This window comes from Augochlora pura, chromosome 10 (assembly GCF_028453695.1).
Source record: "Augochlora pura isolate Apur16 chromosome 10, APUR_v2.2.1, whole genome shotgun sequence".
NCBI classification, from domain to species: Eukaryota; Metazoa; Arthropoda; class Insecta; order Hymenoptera; family Halictidae; genus Augochlora; species Augochlora pura.
The window spans coordinates 1,517,495-1,535,630 of NC_135781.1; the positions used below are offsets into that span (position 1 = coordinate 1,517,495).

Sequence of the window (18,136 nt, forward strand, 5' to 3'; positions counted from 1 at the left end):
CTGTTACGCGATCGCAGCCCGGTGTCATGATCATAATCACCGTGAGCGCCCACGACGAAGAGTTTCCGGGCGACGTGCGTGACGGTGATCGCGGCTAAGAGAAGTGACACGGAAGGAGCCACCCACCCTCGTCCTCATCACCCTCACCCCCCAGCTGGCGAGCGGGGACAAGAGTTCGGGATATCACGGAACGCGCGCGATATATACCGAGGGAAGCGAGGCCGGTAGCAGAAGACGCGAGTACAGTGTGTGTGTGTGTGTTCCGCGTGGCCGACCTTTTCGCGTGCGGCGGATATATACGCCGGGCACCACGGGTCTGCGGAATTCATTTGCCATGGCGTACCAGACGGGAGTTCTGCCGCAGATGCGAATAAAGCTTTGTATGGTCACCGCCGGTCTCCGAATACTCCTTTTGCTCACCGTTCTACCTCAAGGTAAGTCTCCTACCGAACCCCTCTTTCTCTGATATATATATATATATGTATGTATATATAGATATAGTATGTGGATTTTCTCGTCGTCGACGATTTTCAATCGGGACCGAGCAATCTCGCGCCGGCCGTCGCGAATTTGTTTAGGCTGAAGGCAACCTATCGTGGATTTAATTCTGTTCGATGAAAATATTATATTCGAATGGTCGAATATAGTGATTATAGGATCTTGTTAGGTTATTTTACGTCAGAAAGTATCCCGAGATCGAAATAATCTCTAATTAGTTATTAATTGTATTAGAAGAATTTGACAAATTTCTGTGTTTCTAGTTGGAAAGAAAACAATGCGAAATATATTAGTATATTAATAAAATTACTATTTATAATATTATACAATACGAATATTATACTATTTATAATATTATACAGTACGAATATTATACTATTTATAATATTAACAGTGCGAAATATATTAGTATATTAATAAAATTACTATTTATAATATTATATCAGTATATCAATTATTTACAATATTATATTAGACACATGATAAACCAACTTTCTAAGCAATCGTTAAAAATCGTCTCCGCTAACATTAGCACCGCAAATCCATTAGCATGATCGTACGATTCAAGCGTCGTTTCGGCGAAGGGACAGCCGTGGCTCCAGACGCTCTCGGCGGACGATCAGCCGTAGCCGTGGCGAACAGTCCCGGAACCGCGTGCCACCGTTATGTAATTCACGTATATAGAGCCGGGTTATATTGAAAATGTCGCCGGCAACATGTATAATACATCGTCTCGTCAATCATGATTACGAGAGCGGCACGCTCGGTGACAGCGCACGGTATAATGAAATCAGTCTCTCCACTTCTCTTCGTTACACTACCTACAAGTCGAATCGATACGACCGAACCGACGACGACGACGACGACGGTACCGCGTTTCTGCTTCCCATCCAAATGGCAAACACTTAGTTTTTATTCCGACCCGAATCCATCAACGTGTCGCGCGGGCACCACCGTTGTTCTCTGTCTGCGGTTTTAACCGGCGCGGTTTCCCCCCTCCCCCTTGCACAAGACGCGAATCTCCGCGTGTCCTCCTCGAATATCGCTCCTTTGTTGCCCCGCGTGAGCGATAGCTCGTCGATAGACTGCGAACTCGAGGCAAAAATTGTTGACATTATGGATGGGTCGATTGTTCTGATTGCTTGAAAGAGTTCAATTTTTGGGCATTTTGAGTGCTTTCTTGGGCTGGGAATATAATTTAGAAAGGGTAAATATTCTTCTTATTGCTCCATTAGGTTGCAAAAGTTATTAAGATATGGCAGTCTCTATTAATTATTAAAGGATTATTGTAATTGGAAAAATTGGGAAAAAGTAGAAAAAAATTAGAAGAAATTGAAAGGAATTAGAAAAAGTTCCATTTCTATGCGCCGAGTCGGTCTCCTTGGCTGCGAAAAGAATTAAGAAAGGTATCCATGGTAATCACCATTAATTAGCGAACTCTTTCTTAATTATTTTCGCGGGCTAAAAGAGCGACGAATTGAATAGAAATTGAATTCTTAAAATTTCTTCTCGTTTCTCCAATTTATCTTCTCGACCTATGCAATAATTACACTCTCAACAATTTTTAAACTTTTTGAAATCATTATTAAATCTCTTCACGTTGATTCTTGCAACTTATACTACAGTCATACTCTTAACAATTTTTCAAATCCTAACTTAAATCTTAACGTTGTTAAAAATTATCTTGGAACATAATTAAACAGTTCTAGCGTCGTCTCGGAGTCACCACCCGATTTCAAAGGGTTAACCCACCTAAGTTTGACGAACTCGCGAAAGGGTAGTCCAACCACCGTGTCCGATAATCTCTCGATTTTGGAAACGCGGCAATCAAGTTGTCCGCGCTTTGGATGTCCCGATTAAAAAGCTGTCAATTTCTTCTTTTTTTGTATTACCCGCGAGCCCGGTCACCCTCCGCGATCATTGATCACTCCCTCGGGTAACAATGGAAAAATACGAGGCGGCGAGAGAAAAATGTTTGTCCGAATAGGCCAATCGGAAACCGGAATCATTTTCACTTTTGTCCTCGTGATCGCGAGGGCCGTCCAATCTCATAACTCGTGAAAAGTATAAACGCGGTGAACACGTGGATCTGATTTTCGCGCTTTTATACAAAGAGCACCGCGCCGCCACCCTTTGTGCAGAGCGAGCGTTTTAAGAAACGCTTTGCGGGTGAAAAGGTTCATGGCCGAAGGTCGCGGATCAAAGCGTGCGATTCGTGAAAGCGAAAGGGGTGGTGGGATGATTTTTTTAATGTAGTTAATGTGATTTTAGTATTTTAGGATTTTAGTGTTTTATTATTTCGATATTTTGATCTTTCAATATTTTAGTACTTTAATATTTCAATATTTTAATATTTTAGTATATTAATATTTCAATATTTCAATATTCTAGTATTTTAATATATTAACATTTCAATATTTTGATATTTTATCTTTATTATTTTAATATCTCATCCTTAATATAAAGCGACATTTAATATAAAGCGACAAGAAAACATTTATTAATTAACTGAACTCTAGAACTTCTCTATAGAACGACCATTAAAACGTAAGTATTTCGAGACACGTGTCTGTAAAATCCAGCTCGGTTGTTTTTATCAATTTCGCGAACCAAGACGGACGGCCACCGCCGCGGAAACTATATTTCCCGCGCACATTTCTTCCTTTAGTTTGGAGATTACGCCCGATAATAAGTCATTCGATTTATCGGCGTGCTCCCGCTGAAATATCCCCTCGGTGGGACCAGATTTCATGGAAGAGTGGGGGTATCCACCCCGGGCGGCGCCACCTCTCTCTCTCTCTCTCTCGCGATCGTGAGTTATCTGGGCGCGCGAGGCGCGGAAAGCTCTCCTCGCAAGGACTCGGCCACGAGGCGCGCGAGGCGTATTTTTTCGTTCCGAGGTTTACCACGGCCGATAGCCGTTTCTCAATCCTTTACCCGGACAATGGGCTCCGTGGCGCCGGTCCGCGGCGATTTTTACACGGGGATAAATCGTCCCCTGGCTCGCCACCATTTCTTGCCGGACCTCTCTCTCTTTCTCTCTCTCTCTCTCTCTGTCTTTAGATTTTCACTCTCTTTCTCTTCTTTCTCTCTCTTTAAATTTTGACTCCCTTCCTCTCCTCTCTTCTCTCTCTCTTTCTCTCTCTTTCCTCGACGACAATCCGTGGATTAAAACGCCGTCGACGTCGACGCTATGGGATATATTCTGTTATCCCGTGCTATTCACGATCGAATCCGACACATCCGTGACATCATCGACATTCTAATCTGACAGACGATTCAGTGGGGAAGGAGTTTTTGTCGTTTTTTTGTCAGGTTATGTCAGGTGAATCGTTACTTTGACGCTGGATCCATTGTCATTGGTTAGGCGACTAGATTTTTGATTTGGTAATTGTTGATATGGTAAAAGTGATTTTTATTTAGAATTGTTGTATATATGTTCTATATATTTATTTAATATTTATAATACAGTATTTGATAATATTTATTTAATATATATATATTAATTTAATATTTGATAGTATAGTATTTGATCATTTTGAATGGAAGCAGTTTTGCGACTTTAATAATTGTGAAATAAAAGGAAAATTTAACAAGTATTTAATATAAATATGTTCATCACTATTTATAATATATTGGCTTGATATCTATATAAATAAATATATTATACACGTAATAAATATATTTATATTAAATATATTCGACAATTTCAAAAGGAAGCAGCTTGACGACTTCAATAATTATAAAATAAAAGATAAAGAATATGAAACTGGTCGTCTGATCAACAGAAGCATATTTATTATCATTTATTGTTATTTAAACTTTGTATAAATATTAAAGTTTAAATAAATTCTATCTTGTAATACTCACAAGTAGTCCACGAATTATTGAAAAATAGCTTATGCGAAATAAACCTCGTCTGCATTAATTACAAGACAACATTAATCGCAGCGAATAGCAAAATTTCCTTCTCCATTGAACAACTTCAATAACTAAATATTAATACATCAGAGACATAACCTGACTCGCACCATAAACGCATGAAATCCGCAATCTACCCTTAACTCAACACTTGTTAGACGCTATTAAACCTCGGTAGGGGTTCGTTATTAATTCGACGTTGCAATCAGTATAAACGGCAGATTTTAATGAACGTACGGCAATTAATATCATCATTATTAACGAATATAACCTATAATATGGAAGCAGTATTAAAGGAAATTTAAAATACCAGTGCATTATTTCCGTCTCACCGAAACGATTAAACAGCGTGCGAGTTCGCTGTTTAGTTTCCATTTCTGCAATCAACGCGAACGATTTATATCCCCCGGTCTTGAATTACCAAAGAGTATCATCAACCGTTTCATTATACAAGAAGCGATTCACAGGCGGACACCGCGTCGGTCTTCGTTTCGAATATCGTTATATTTCGGTAGACGCGTGTCAGCCGTCGGGTAACGGTGATTCAACGATGCCAGTTTACGCGATCGCGTTATAGGAAAATTGTTAGACTCCCCCCCCCCCCCCCCCGGATCGAACGTAATTTTTGCTAGAATTTCATTCGCCGGGGTTATTTCACGACGCGATTTCATTCCGCATATTTTAGACCGTCGCTCGATCCGCAAACGCCGGCAATAATTCTTGACGACCCTCGTCAACGTCCGATCGGACCTCGAGCTCGATCTCGTTCGTATCGCGTTCGTTTTGTTTTTATTAACCGCGGCCGGCGAAGGAGAATCGTCGTATAAACGTCGGCCGGGTCGGCGCCCGGGTCTACCGTGACCCGACGCGTACGAACCGGCCGTCCTCGCTCGCCGATTTCCGGCGATACGATGACACGAATGGCCGTCGCGCTGGGAACAATGAAAATGTGTTTGGAAAAATTGTTGAATCGAGCGGTGGATTGCTGTAAACATCGTCGATCGTTTAGCTGGGACTATGGCTCGATGTACCCGGGTTAATGTAATTCTGGGGAAACGAGAGCGCGGCGTAATCGTTTTGTAATTGTACGAAGCGTGGCCCGGTGATTTTTCCAGCCAGGGCGAACGCGCGGAACTCTAAAACAACGCGTCGTATTTCACTTTAATGAGACGCGTCCGCGCCGCGTGCGTCCCGCGAAGATTATTAATCTTTATTGGATTACATAAATCCGCGGTATTATTAGACGCTTTGTTCCCGTGGTACGTCACCGGACCGCGGCGTGACACCCCGGGGCTGCGAGCGGGTCGCGCGCAATTACGGAAAAAAAGATGGTGGGGCGCGAGAGCCCCCGGATTCTCGATTCTCTCGATGGACAATTATGTTAAACGGAGTCCGCCGTCGGGAAAACACTGCCGCCGGTTTTCGTTGCCCCGTTAATTAACTAGCTCGACGAATCGCTGACGCTAATGATCCGCGATTCGACCGGTCTTTGCACGGGTTTCAATTGCTCGTAATGGTAACAAGCGCTGCCCCGATTTATTTGGAATTTCAAATCGAACGCGCGAAACGCCGCGGACACCGTCGACGGTCTTCCTCGAATCGTCGATGCAAATCGAGCTAATCGAATCCGTTGGAAAAAAGACGCGGGGGCCGCTCTTAACCCGTTACCTCGAACGCGAAAATCGAGGAAAATATCGAAACATCTACACGGAATTTACCATTAATATTACTACTGTTATTATTATTATTTACTATTATTATTCACTTTAGAATTTTTTTAAATACTATAAAATACTACTGAAGGTACAAAGAGTAACTTAATATTAACCTAAACGTTAAAATATACATATTTATGTCTTAAAGAAAGAACAATGGCGGCTGAAACGTAGAAAGCAATTTTCGGTCGCCGTTAATTCGGCAGCCAACGCGCGAATTACAAAGAAACCGTATGGAAAAAAATCTATCGCCCTATACATAACTTTTGAAAACGTTAAGCGATTATGTTAGCAGCCGAGCTTCGAAGTCGCGTCGTCGTAATTTATTAAAAAGGTCCGATTAAATTGCCAGGCGGTTTGAAACGAGCTAAATTCGTGCCGACATTATGTTTCATTATTTCGCGCGACAATTTCATTTCGGCGCTGTTTATTTGCGAAACGTTTATTTCCGATCTCGCACGATGAATTTTTCCCGTCGACGTTCTCGCGTATCGCTGAACAAATTCCGGTTTGTTAATAGCGGAGGGAAGACGATGCAATATATTTGTTGCCGTTTATTGACACGAACAGGTTGCATTGTTGAGCGACCGCAGGCACACCGTCGTAGGACGAGTCTCACCTTTCCTTTTTAACCTAGCAGTATATTTATTTTAGAACGATCGATCCATCGCGTTACATCGCGCGAGTGCATAAGTGTTCGTTAAACTGAGAAACAAACAGAGTTCCGTGCTATTTCGATCTAACAACAATTTCAACGAATTAGTCGCGGAGAATTCGATTTTTATTCGGAACGAAGATCGGTTGCTTTTGTTGCTAGGAATAGAAAACAGTTAGCCATTTCATTAAATTATTGTGTTTTGCATTAAAAATAAATATTGGATTATATATTATAAATATCATATTATTTTATACATTTTAAATATTATGTTATCGTATACTATAAATGTTATATTATATCTTATATTATATACTATAAATATTATATTGTATCAAGTGCACTATATTTTTTATAATGAATATTATATTACATTATATAACGTATTTATAATATATTTATTATGCGAGAAATGACATCAATAAATACTAAATTACATTAAAACTAAATACATCGACGTTTCGCACTGCCTATAATTTTCACGCTATTTAAAACTACTAACAATTATAATCAACAACGAGTTCCCTAAAACTGTTGAATTATTCATCTGTAAAGTACGCGAACGCCGCGCCCGAAAATTTTTAATATAAACCTCGTCGGTAGTGCGGCAAGCTGACGGCACTTTTAAATAAACAAAGCCCGAGGATAAACGGCACGATATTAAAACAAAATAGCCGCGAAGTATAAAATTGGCGCAACGAAATCCAACTTCGGTAGTATGAGCCGCGCGCGCGCGCGCGCACTGCAATCTGAATTTCGTGCGCGAACATAATGGACTTTCTGAGAACATGCGCCGCCGCTTGTTGTATATTCGCAGTTTGTTTGTAAAATTCAATTTTGTCCGCGGCAGCGGAAGCCCTCTTCTTTGGCCCCGTAAACACGTTACATAATCGTTTCACCGTAATTACACTGAATTTTTATCCCGTTCCGGCGGCGCTGTTATTCCGTGGCGCGTTTCGCCTGTCAAACTTTGCCCGCGCGCGAAATTAAGCGTTGCAAAAATTATTATAATAATTAGGGGAATCTTCGAAATTAATACACACTATACTATGACTATACTATAATTCCTCGAAATTCATTTATTAATTTGTCGGCTGCCCTATCTTGATTCCTCGAAATTCATTCATTAATTCGTCGAAATCCATTTCTTAATTCCTCGGAATCCATTAATTAATTCGTCGACCACCATTCGTTAATTCTTCGTGAACGCGCAGCGAACGCTCTGCCAACTCCGTTACACGTGTGAAAGGCAGCATTATATCTGTCATACGAGCGGCGACCTCCGCGCGCGCAGGGTTAAGGCTCGAGGGTTAAAAGCGTAAACGGTCGGCTTCGGCGGTTTCCGCGGTTCTCAGCCTCTCGAAGATTTTTCCACGACTCTCTCTCTCTCTCTCTCTCTCTCTCTCTTCCGCCGCCGGTCCACGCTTGGAAACAACATTCATAACGGGCCGATATTGATTCGTAGAAACAGAGAGAGAGACCCCACCCTCTTCCGTCAGAGTCCGCGCGCACACATGTGCCGCCTCTTCTCCGCGTGCGAGCACGAGAGGCCGGCATTAACCGAAAGGTGTACTCTCCGTGCTCGAGAAAAGAGAGAGAGAGAGAGAGAGACTGGCCGGGTTACGCCAAGAGGGAAAATCTTTTTCTCTTCTACGATGGTAAGCCTTGTCGGCTTAACCCGTCCCCTATCTTTCTCTTTTTCTATCCTCTGTTCCTCCCGCGTTTGCATTTCTGCGGACAAAGTAGGCAGCGACGACGGCGCTTCAGGATTGAAAACGATCCGATTTGTCGCTCGACTTTGACTCCGAGTGGTTCTAAATTGTTTTTAGACTCCAGCAGTTTCCCTATTTTGCTTAGCATAATGTATATTATATAATATAGCTATATGTATTATTATAATATAGATTTATATATGTATTAATATAATATAAATTGCAATTTTTTGCAATTTATTTCATTGACTCAAGCCTTTCAATTTATTTAATTTGTAAAATTCCTTTAATTCCATTAATTCATTAAATTAATTGAATTCGTATAAAACTCGAAGTTAAACGAAAAAAGCACAGAATTCTCAAGGAACTCTTTGCACTAGAATATGACGCTGGCAATGAACGATAAGCTCGTGAAGAGGTTATGTCTGACTATAGCCGGGCACATTCTCCTTAACACGCGTTGAAATCGCGCGAACCGATGGAAGGAGTCAAAGCGAATGGAAATCTCCGCGTACATTTCGCGATCTTTTCTTCCCCTCCCCGGGGATGGAACGAAATAGTTTCGTACGCGAGAGCCTCGTTATAAAAGTTGTGGTTGTTGATGGCATCGGGGCAAAATTCAGCGAGTTCCAAAGGCCCGCGAGAGAACGGTCTCTCCGTTTTAATGAGATTTCGTTATTCGCCGTGCAGATAATTATGAAACTATTGTGAGACGATGGCAAACGAAAATTTGTTTTCCCTTCCGCGCCCGTTACGGATTCAACGAGAAACGAGACGATTCCGCTTGTTTAACAATTCCGCTGGGAAGCGCGTTTTCGATAAATAAACGCATTCATTTCGGGCGAAATTTTTATCGAACGTAATCGTTTTATCGGTGGAAAAATTGAATGACAACGATTGAGGGATGAAAATGTGTAACATTCTATTATTTCTATTTTTTTAATAATTTAATGTGATTTAATACAGGAAGCGGCAAGTTCCTGGGGCGATTCGTAGCAACTTTCTCCTTTACAACAATTTTCTGCGAGGCTTCGTTAACGAGTTATTGACGAAAAACAGTGGCCAATGAGACGCGAGCTCGACTGGCGCGAAGCGGTCTCATTGGTCACACAAGACGTCCTCGCACCATATACTTCCCCCAAAAAAACATATTCCACTGAACACTCGATCCTTTCTCCTTCTACAACGCCACATGCGTCTCTCTAATTGCAGAAAGAGTTCTTTCAAAAAGTACGTCGTCCATCGACGCGAAATCGGACACAGCCGGGGTCAACGAAATTTTAATTGGAAACTGCGATATCGGATCACGGAATCGTCCAAAATCCCGTGCTCGAAATTATCGTATCGCTCGCCCCGATGACTTATGAAAATTGTATACTCGGCCCCGGCCTCACCCGGACGCCGAAACTTTTGTCGTTGCCGGCGACGAGATGGAAATCACGATCCAAATTAACTCACCCCACTCTCTCTCTCTCCCCCCCCCCCCCACACACCCTATACGTTATTCTAGATGACAGTATAAATTTCATTCCCGAAAGTTCTAAACGCGTTCCTTTGGGTGTCGGCCCCCGGCAGCAGCATCGGAATGATTAATAATCTGTCGTGAAACTAGAAATACCCATGGGGCTTGGTTATAGAACGCTGCTGCCTCTGCTGCTGCAACGCCGGCGACGGCGGCATCTTCATCATCTCGTTCGCTCGCGCGCGCGCGCGCGCGCCCCGGCAACTTCGCGAAATTTCGCGCGCCGCGCTGAGAAATGCGAGAACGGATGAACTGCTCCCCCCTATCCCCCGGTTCGCGGACCCCTCGTTTTTCGGGCTCGTTTGGATCCCTATCCATGGCTCACCTGGTTGGCGAGGGTGGAGCGGCGGAAGGGGCGAAGCGGAGCCGATTCATTTTATTCAAATCGCGCGATAGTCGTAATGGTGGAGAACGAGTCTGGGTGCCCTTTAATGGTGATTTACGGCGCACCTGCGGATATAGGTGCTTTTTAACAATTTTCGGGGTAGCGATGGAGATCGACGATGGTTGGTCGTGATTGTTAAACCTTTGCCTTACGATTTAATTTCCAACTTTGGTGGCCGAAAGCAACATCAAAGCGAAATAGAAAATTTAGCGATAAAATAGTAGGTTTTGCCGCGGGATAGAAAAAATGGCAAAATAGAAAATTTAGTGTAAAAATAGAAAATTTAATGGCAAAATAGAAGGTTTGGCAACGAAATAGAAAATTTAATGGCAAAATAGTGGCAAAACAGAGACTATGCCAAAATAGTAACAAAATAGAAAATTTAACACCGAAACAGAAAGTCCAGCATCAAATTAAAATCACCGCCATCAAAATACAACAAAAACCTTCAAACAACCGACTTCATCCTCGCCATTCGACCAACTCGCCGAATTCTACATCCACCTACATCTTCTCCCTTAAACGACGAATCGTCGCCGTTCGCTGAAACAGTTCCATTGTCGCGTCACGCTTACAATTCCTCGCGGAAACTTTCGGAAGTTTCGGCGGGCGCGCAATGGCCGAACACGGCCCGCCGCCGATTAAAAGTTAATCCGCGTAGAACGCGACGGAACAAACGGACGGATTTATTCGATTCGCCGTTCGGTAATCGGTCGTAGAAATTGAATCGAAACCTTCTGCCCCGCGTTACCCGCAACGGTGGCAATAGCGCCGTAGTCGTAGCTTCGGCTTCTAATAGATTCGGCTATTAGCTGCGCCGGCTGCAATAACCGATTCGGCGGAGACACGGTTCGCGGCCGTTCGAGTTCGTTCGAAGGGCGGAGGGGAAGGGGCAGAGGGTTTCCGGAAACTTTCGAGCAATAATTCTCGGGCGGCTAGGATTATTTACAAGCAGGACGCGCGAAGATACGCGAAAGCGACGGCCATTGCGGTTGGCTAAGAAAGATGTTTTTTAACCGGTTAACCCTTATAGTACGAAGGGTTCGACCCCCACAATTTTACAATTTTACAATTATAAATAATTTAATAATAGAATGCAGAATTTAAAATCGACTAGCTAAAGGGAAAAAGAGAGAAAGAAATTATTCACGAAGTTATGAAAGAAAAACTAACCTTAAAGGACCTAAGGTCCCCCATTTTGTACTCGAAGGGTTAAACGATTATAAATAAATTAATAATAGAATGCAGAATTTGAAATCGACTAGCTAAAGGGAAAAAGAGAGAAAGAAATTATTTTCGAAATTATTAAAGAAACCTAACCTTAAAGGACCTATGGTCCCCCATTTTGTACTTTAATTGTTAAATATGATTGTCGACTAGCATTTGATGTTACTTATATATATTTATTACCTATATTTATTTACTAATAAATACGCTTGACATCCGACGGAAATTCGCGTCGCAGCGAGCGGCCATCTTCTCGCAGTCAAAGACTCGCAAAATGGCGGCGCACGCGAGGCGCTCGGCGACGCTCGAAAAATCCGCGGAGACGTTGGAGGACGAGCGGAAAATTTCAATGCCGTTCAGATAGTTCGGAAATATGGAATGCGAAACACGCGCGCGACTATAGTTGGTTCTCCGTCGTCGAGCCGTCCGCTCGAGATTTGTAGCTGGATAGTCGCGAGCGAACAACTTCAATGCTCCATGGAATTTATGTCCGCCAGTCACGCGACTCCCGGACCGCGTTCTTCTCTTTTTTAATCCATTTTATTTGGGCCGGCTGTCTAACAATATTCTGCAGAATTTTTATTGTTGTACGGTAACATCATTTATTTGTTTCATTATTTGATTTCTGTGTTTTTGACTTTGGTATCTATTGTATGGTATTTTATGGTGTTGTATGGTGGTGGAACTGTATAAGTTGTTGGAGGTACAGGGTAGTAAAAGGAGAAGAAAATATGATACTAAATTAAATAAATTATGTTAAAAAAAAACTATAACAAGACAGCTTTGTAATAAGTTAATTTGCAGGTTGACATTATTGCTCACATACTATGCGATTAAATGTCCCATTTCGTATTAAAATAAAGAAATAAAAACTTGAATAAAGAAATAGCAATTTTATCAATATTATATATAATATAATAACTTTGTTAAAAATTTAAAAATAATTTTAAATTATTTTAGACTTTTAACGAAGTCTATTAAAAATAATTTTCGAAAGTATTACAGTAATTTTAATGGCGGCGCAGAGTCGCCACTCGATTGTTAAAAAATAGCAATGCTAAATCTCGAAGCGCTGCCGATACCTCAAACTACAGTGTCTGCAAGCAGGTTCGGGTATAAATAAAGCATGAATTTTTGACGAATTTCGCAGGCGAAACGTCCGAGCGCGCCTCGACGCCGCCGTCTCTTGTCTTATTTCAGGGGGCGAATACCGGAATGGAATTTTCGTCGGGATGATTCTGTTTCGGGGAAATGATTTCTTCTCGCCATGGAAATGATAGAGAGAGGATCCTTTGACCCGGAAGAATTTGACGCGCCGGTGTTCTTACGTACCGCCGTTTTATGAATGAAACATTTTTCTCAAGTAGATATCTCTGGCCGGATGGTTCTCTCGCCGGGCATTAGAATTTGAATTTCTTAACACCTCGAAGGCGTTGTATATGGAATCGAGTTCAGCCCGCGTTAGGATCCCGGAATTGTCTTTGCATTTCTAAAACGTCGGATATTTCTGCATTCGATTCTCTCTATTCGATTCTCTCTATTCTTTGTCAGGTTATGTAAGAAACTTCCTTTCTTCGTTTATTCTATTTATTTTCTGTCAGCCGTCTCTGCGGGAACATGTTAAAATATTCATAACATTTTAGGTTATCCCAAAGCCTTGCATTGACAAAATTATTAGGATATCTTATCCTATGTTAATTAGGTTATTATTAACATTTTAGGTTATCCTAAAGCTTCGCATCGACAAAATTATCAAGATGCCTTATCGTATGTTAATTAGATTATTATTAACATTTTAGGTTATCCTAACGCCTCGTATGAAATTAGTGCGATCGAAAATCATAGTAATCATATAATTTGTAATACTTGTAGTAATTGTACAATGACAGTAATTGTAAAGAACATGGTACGTCAAGGGGTCAAGAGCGTCAAAGGACAGTTGCGACTTCGCAGACGATTTCCGTCAGTGAAACAGAAGCGATCGTTAAACGAGAGATCGCCGGAGCCTTATATCGTAGCTCGATTTACGTTTATGACAATTTCGGGTTTACTTTGCCGACTACTCCAAACAGCGGGGCCAATCAATTCGGCTCCCTCATTGTACGCTGCCCTCAATCTCCGCGTCTCCGTTAAACGGGACAGCAGGAGCATCAGCTCTCTCGGATGTGTGTTTTAGCCTTTGGTGCCAGGCCGGTCCGATCGGAAGCCGTTCCGGTAATTTTATGCAAATGCTAAAGAAGCTCGCTTCCTTCCTTGCTTGCTTGCACGAGCCGTGATTACGGTCCGAAGTGTTTCAATGTGTGTCTCTCGGAGTAAAACTGTCCATAATGCGAGGAGACGCCGTGTATTCCAGAGTTCCCTTTGACGGATCACGGTGCAATATATCCCTTAAACGACGCGCTTAACGCGAGGGAGGGGGGAGGATATTAAGATTCCATCGGTACCGTTTATTATTAAAACGTCTGAGAGCCGCGCGGCCGCCTTAACAATGATTTCACTTTACGATTACTAGACCGCGGGATTTTATACGTTCGACGGAGGAACTCGGGCATGAGTAATTTAAACGGAGACGAGGTCGTCGTACGGAGTTCCTGGAGGATATTAACTTCAACGAATTAATTAGTTTATCGAGCGAGGAAGTAATTCCTTGTTCGCGTCAGAGTTCCCGCGATCGCAAATTTATTAATTATTTTAAATTATTCAGACGTTAAACAAATGTCTACGCCACTGTCTTCGCCGATTCCAACACAAACGATTGAAAATAGTTGCGTTCTAAAATAAAGAATAATATCTCTCACCCCTCCTAATAATCTTAGCAAGTATAAAAATAATATATAAACATCATAAAATTCTTTTAACATCGTCGTTGTATAAAACGTCACCTATTCGTATAACAAACGCATAAAATCAACGATAGCGTGAAATGAACAGCAGTATAATAGTGTCCTAACATTCTATAATTTTTACATACCCTTTTACATAACCCTTTGCACTCGAAGCGATTCTAATGCGTAAATCCAAACTTGCTATTTCGACCAGCTGTAGTACAGTGCTTGCTATAATTTATAAATTCTAAAACGTAACCTGACACACCGGGGCGATCTCCACCGGGCACGCTACGTCATTTACCAAATCTCTAGGCACCGTGCAGGGTGTTCCACAGCTCGCCCCGCTGCGCCGCGCCGGCTCGAATTTTCCTGCAGAAGGCTTAGGCTCTGTTCACCGATAGTCGAACGATGCACCGGCCGATATCGATGCATCATAATCGGTCAGCAGCGGCTGGTAGACGGTGGCCCCGTCGCGGCGCCCGCTTTGCACCTGCCCGACGCCATGAGACTTACTCCCTTCCTTTTTCCATACACACACACACCCCCGCCTCCCCCTACGGTTCTTCTCGAGCGTGGACGTCGAAGTTGCAAAAGGGAGAGCTGCGAGCTACGAGGGCGAGAGCGACGGAAATAGGCTGGCGAAGGAAACGAGGGAAAGCGAGACGGAGTCAGACAGAGATGGATAGAGTGAGATAGAGACCGATAGAAAGAGAGAGAGAGACACACACAGGCTGAGAGAAAGAGAGAGGCAGAGACTAACAGAGTGAGTCAGAGACTCACAGAAAGAGCGAAAGAGACTGACAGAAAGAGCGAAAGAGAAAAAGAGGAAAAGAAAGAGAGGGAAAACGAAAGAGAGAGAGAGAGCAAGAGAAAGAGAGAGAGAGGGGGGGGGGAGAGAAGCGGAAAGATCCCTTTTATAATTAGGCCCACGGGCGAAGCGTTGCTCCTCTAATTACCTGTCCAACAATCCGGGGAGCGAACGAGCAAGTGGCTCCCGCCTCGAGACTAGCCGCCTTCGTTGTTACGGAGCTTATTCAGTTATACGAACGGATCCGTGGCAACCCGTTACCCGTCCTTGTACACCATTTTCTTTTTTTTTTTTCGTCAGCACCGCTCCTGAACATTCCGGCCGACCTAGAATCCCTTGTGCACGGCCGCCGCCGCGTTCCAACGGACGATGCTCTCTCTCTCTCTCTCTTTTCTCGTCGACGACGGTCGTTCTAAACGTTGCCGGAAAACGATCACCGCCGCGATATTTTTTCTGTCACGGTGTCCCGTAAGAATTTTTCTCGACCTCGACGCCCCTGTCCGTGACCTCGAGAGTGTGTGCTCGATGAAAATCAGCGATATAGCGCGTGCATTATATAATGGATGCTGTTAATATTTCTAGGATAGAGGAATCATTTAACCCTTTGCACTCGAAGGTATTACATAACCTAAAATAATTTTTCTGGCTTATATTGTCTTGATTTTGTATAACAAAATTCATTTTATATGCAATCGAGTCTCGTGACTCGTATAATAGTTAAACTTTTAACAATTTTTAAATGTAAGCTTTGGCGATGTTTATTGAAAATAATTTCGATACGTGTTGCAACAATGTTAATGGTATTGCTCGAGGGCAAAGGGTTAACGCATCGAGCGCCGACAATCGACCACCAAAATTCCCCCTTATAGTTGAAACAATTTAATTAATGTCGATTTAATGTATAATAAATGTATAATAGATTGGAAACCGACATTGCTTTCTTACCAAATCAAAACCGCTCCTTCGCGCTTTTCGATTGGAAAACAGCGAAGACACGTGACAGTCGTACAATTAAACAACGAAGGGGACGGCATTGATAGGTTTCGCAGCGGCGCGGTTTTAACGGCGTTAGGCAATGGGCGCGCCCGAGCGGAAGACGTTTAACGCGCGCAGAGAATTCGCCGCAGAGACGCGAACGCGTAGCGGAAACGCGAACTTAATTGAAACAGAAAATCGCATTTAGGTTAACGAGCGAGCTTTAGATCGCGCGAACGTGCGCGCCCGGCTACCCCCCACCCCCTCCCGGGGGTACGTATGCGTTTCCTTAATCAGCACCCAATTATTACATTTCATCTAATTATGCGAGGGTCCGGTTATTCAGCGTCCGAGCCGCAGGCCCTTTTCCGGCTCTTTTTCCCCCCACTCCCCGACCCTTTTGTTTCCGCTGCGACAAAGAGCAACGTTCCCGTCGACCTCTGTAACGTCGCGCCGGACACCTCGATACTCCGTGAAGGCTATGGTCGGTCGGACACGGCTATTTTCGAGCGGAGAGTTCGCGTAGTGCGCAACCAGAATTATCTACAAATCATCGCTGTTCATCCCTCAAATATTTAAATTAAAATGCAAAAGCATTTCGACCGCTTTCAAAAATAAAACAGCTGAAAGCTCAAATATTGTATTCGGGGAGGAGTGGGGGGTGGGTGGAATGCTTAGCTTCCTTTCTATCCGGTTACGTTAATACAAAACGTGCCTCGAATATCGCCCCCTAATTCCATCCGAGATCGAGAAATGTAAAACTTAGCATGTGTTTGGTCGTAATAATCCCCCCCCCCCCCCCCCCTACAAGATAGCAAAAGCACGGTGAAACCGTCGTCTCTGGTCCCAAGAATAAATTAAGAATTCTACGAATGTTGCGTAAACATCGTCTCACAATATTGTTAATAATGTTTAATGGTGCCTCAGAGCCGCCACTCGAATCCAAAGGGTTAACTTGCTTGATTTAAAAAATTCAGTGAATTAATGGGTTCAGATTATGTATCGAAGTAATAGACTAAAATTATTTATTACATTAATAGGTTCAAATCATGTATTGAAGTAATAGGTTTAAATTATGTATGGCAGTAATAGCTTTAAATTATTTATTAAATTAATGCGTTTAAATAATGTATCAAAGTAATAGATTTAAATTACTTATTAAATTATTAGGTTTAAATTATGAATCGAAGTGAAAGCCTTAAAACATTTATTAAATTAATGAGTTTAAATTATTTACTAAATCGATAGATTTAAATCATTTACTAAATTAATAAATATAAATCACTTACTAAATTAATAATCTCAAATTATTTCCTAAATGAATACACTTAAATCTCGTATTTAAAATCAATTTTACCAAAACTTAACCTAGAACCCTGCCACGTGACTGCATCGAACACACCGAGCGATTCTTCTCGGTAAACGCACGCCGAACGGTACCTCGAGATTCTTAACAGGATCACTTCTTTACCGTTCCCGAAAATGTAGCGGCAATCCCCGAAATACGTCGACCTCGCTCCTTCTCGAACCGGATTATTTCGCGGTCGGGGGCGAAGTTGCCGTTCGGAGCGAAGTTACGAAGCGGAAGACAGCCGCGGAGAAGGATTTCGTATATACATACCGTGAATGATATTTCAGTTCAAGTAGAAACAGCTCATCATAATAGACAATGGTGGGGTTCCCCGGATCTAGACGGGAGAGAGCGATATCTTGAGTGTATTCTCTCCCCCGCTGTACGGCGGTACGCGCGAAGACCGAGAACCCTGGTTCTATGAAAAGCTTGCCTGGGTCAACGAGGGAAAGGTGAGGGTCTTCACGGTTTTCGGTGGCGTTCGAGTCCAAGGTTATTGCGATAACGTATTAACTACGAAGAGCCTGCTCTTGGTAACG

General features: G+C 42.6%; 1 protein-coding gene across 1 annotated transcript in view; it reads left to right on the top strand.

Moving 5' to 3' along the window:
- Positions 1-334: 334 nt before the first annotated feature.
- The window catches only part of Nachralpha6 (nicotinic acetylcholine receptor alpha6), a 332,523-nt gene continuing 314,721 nt past the window's right edge, over positions 335-18,136 (top strand). The window contains exon 1 of the mRNA XM_078191877.1: positions 335-434. Coding sequence (XP_078048003.1) covers positions 335-434 — 100 coding nt within the window. The remainder of the gene's footprint in view (positions 435-18,136) is intronic.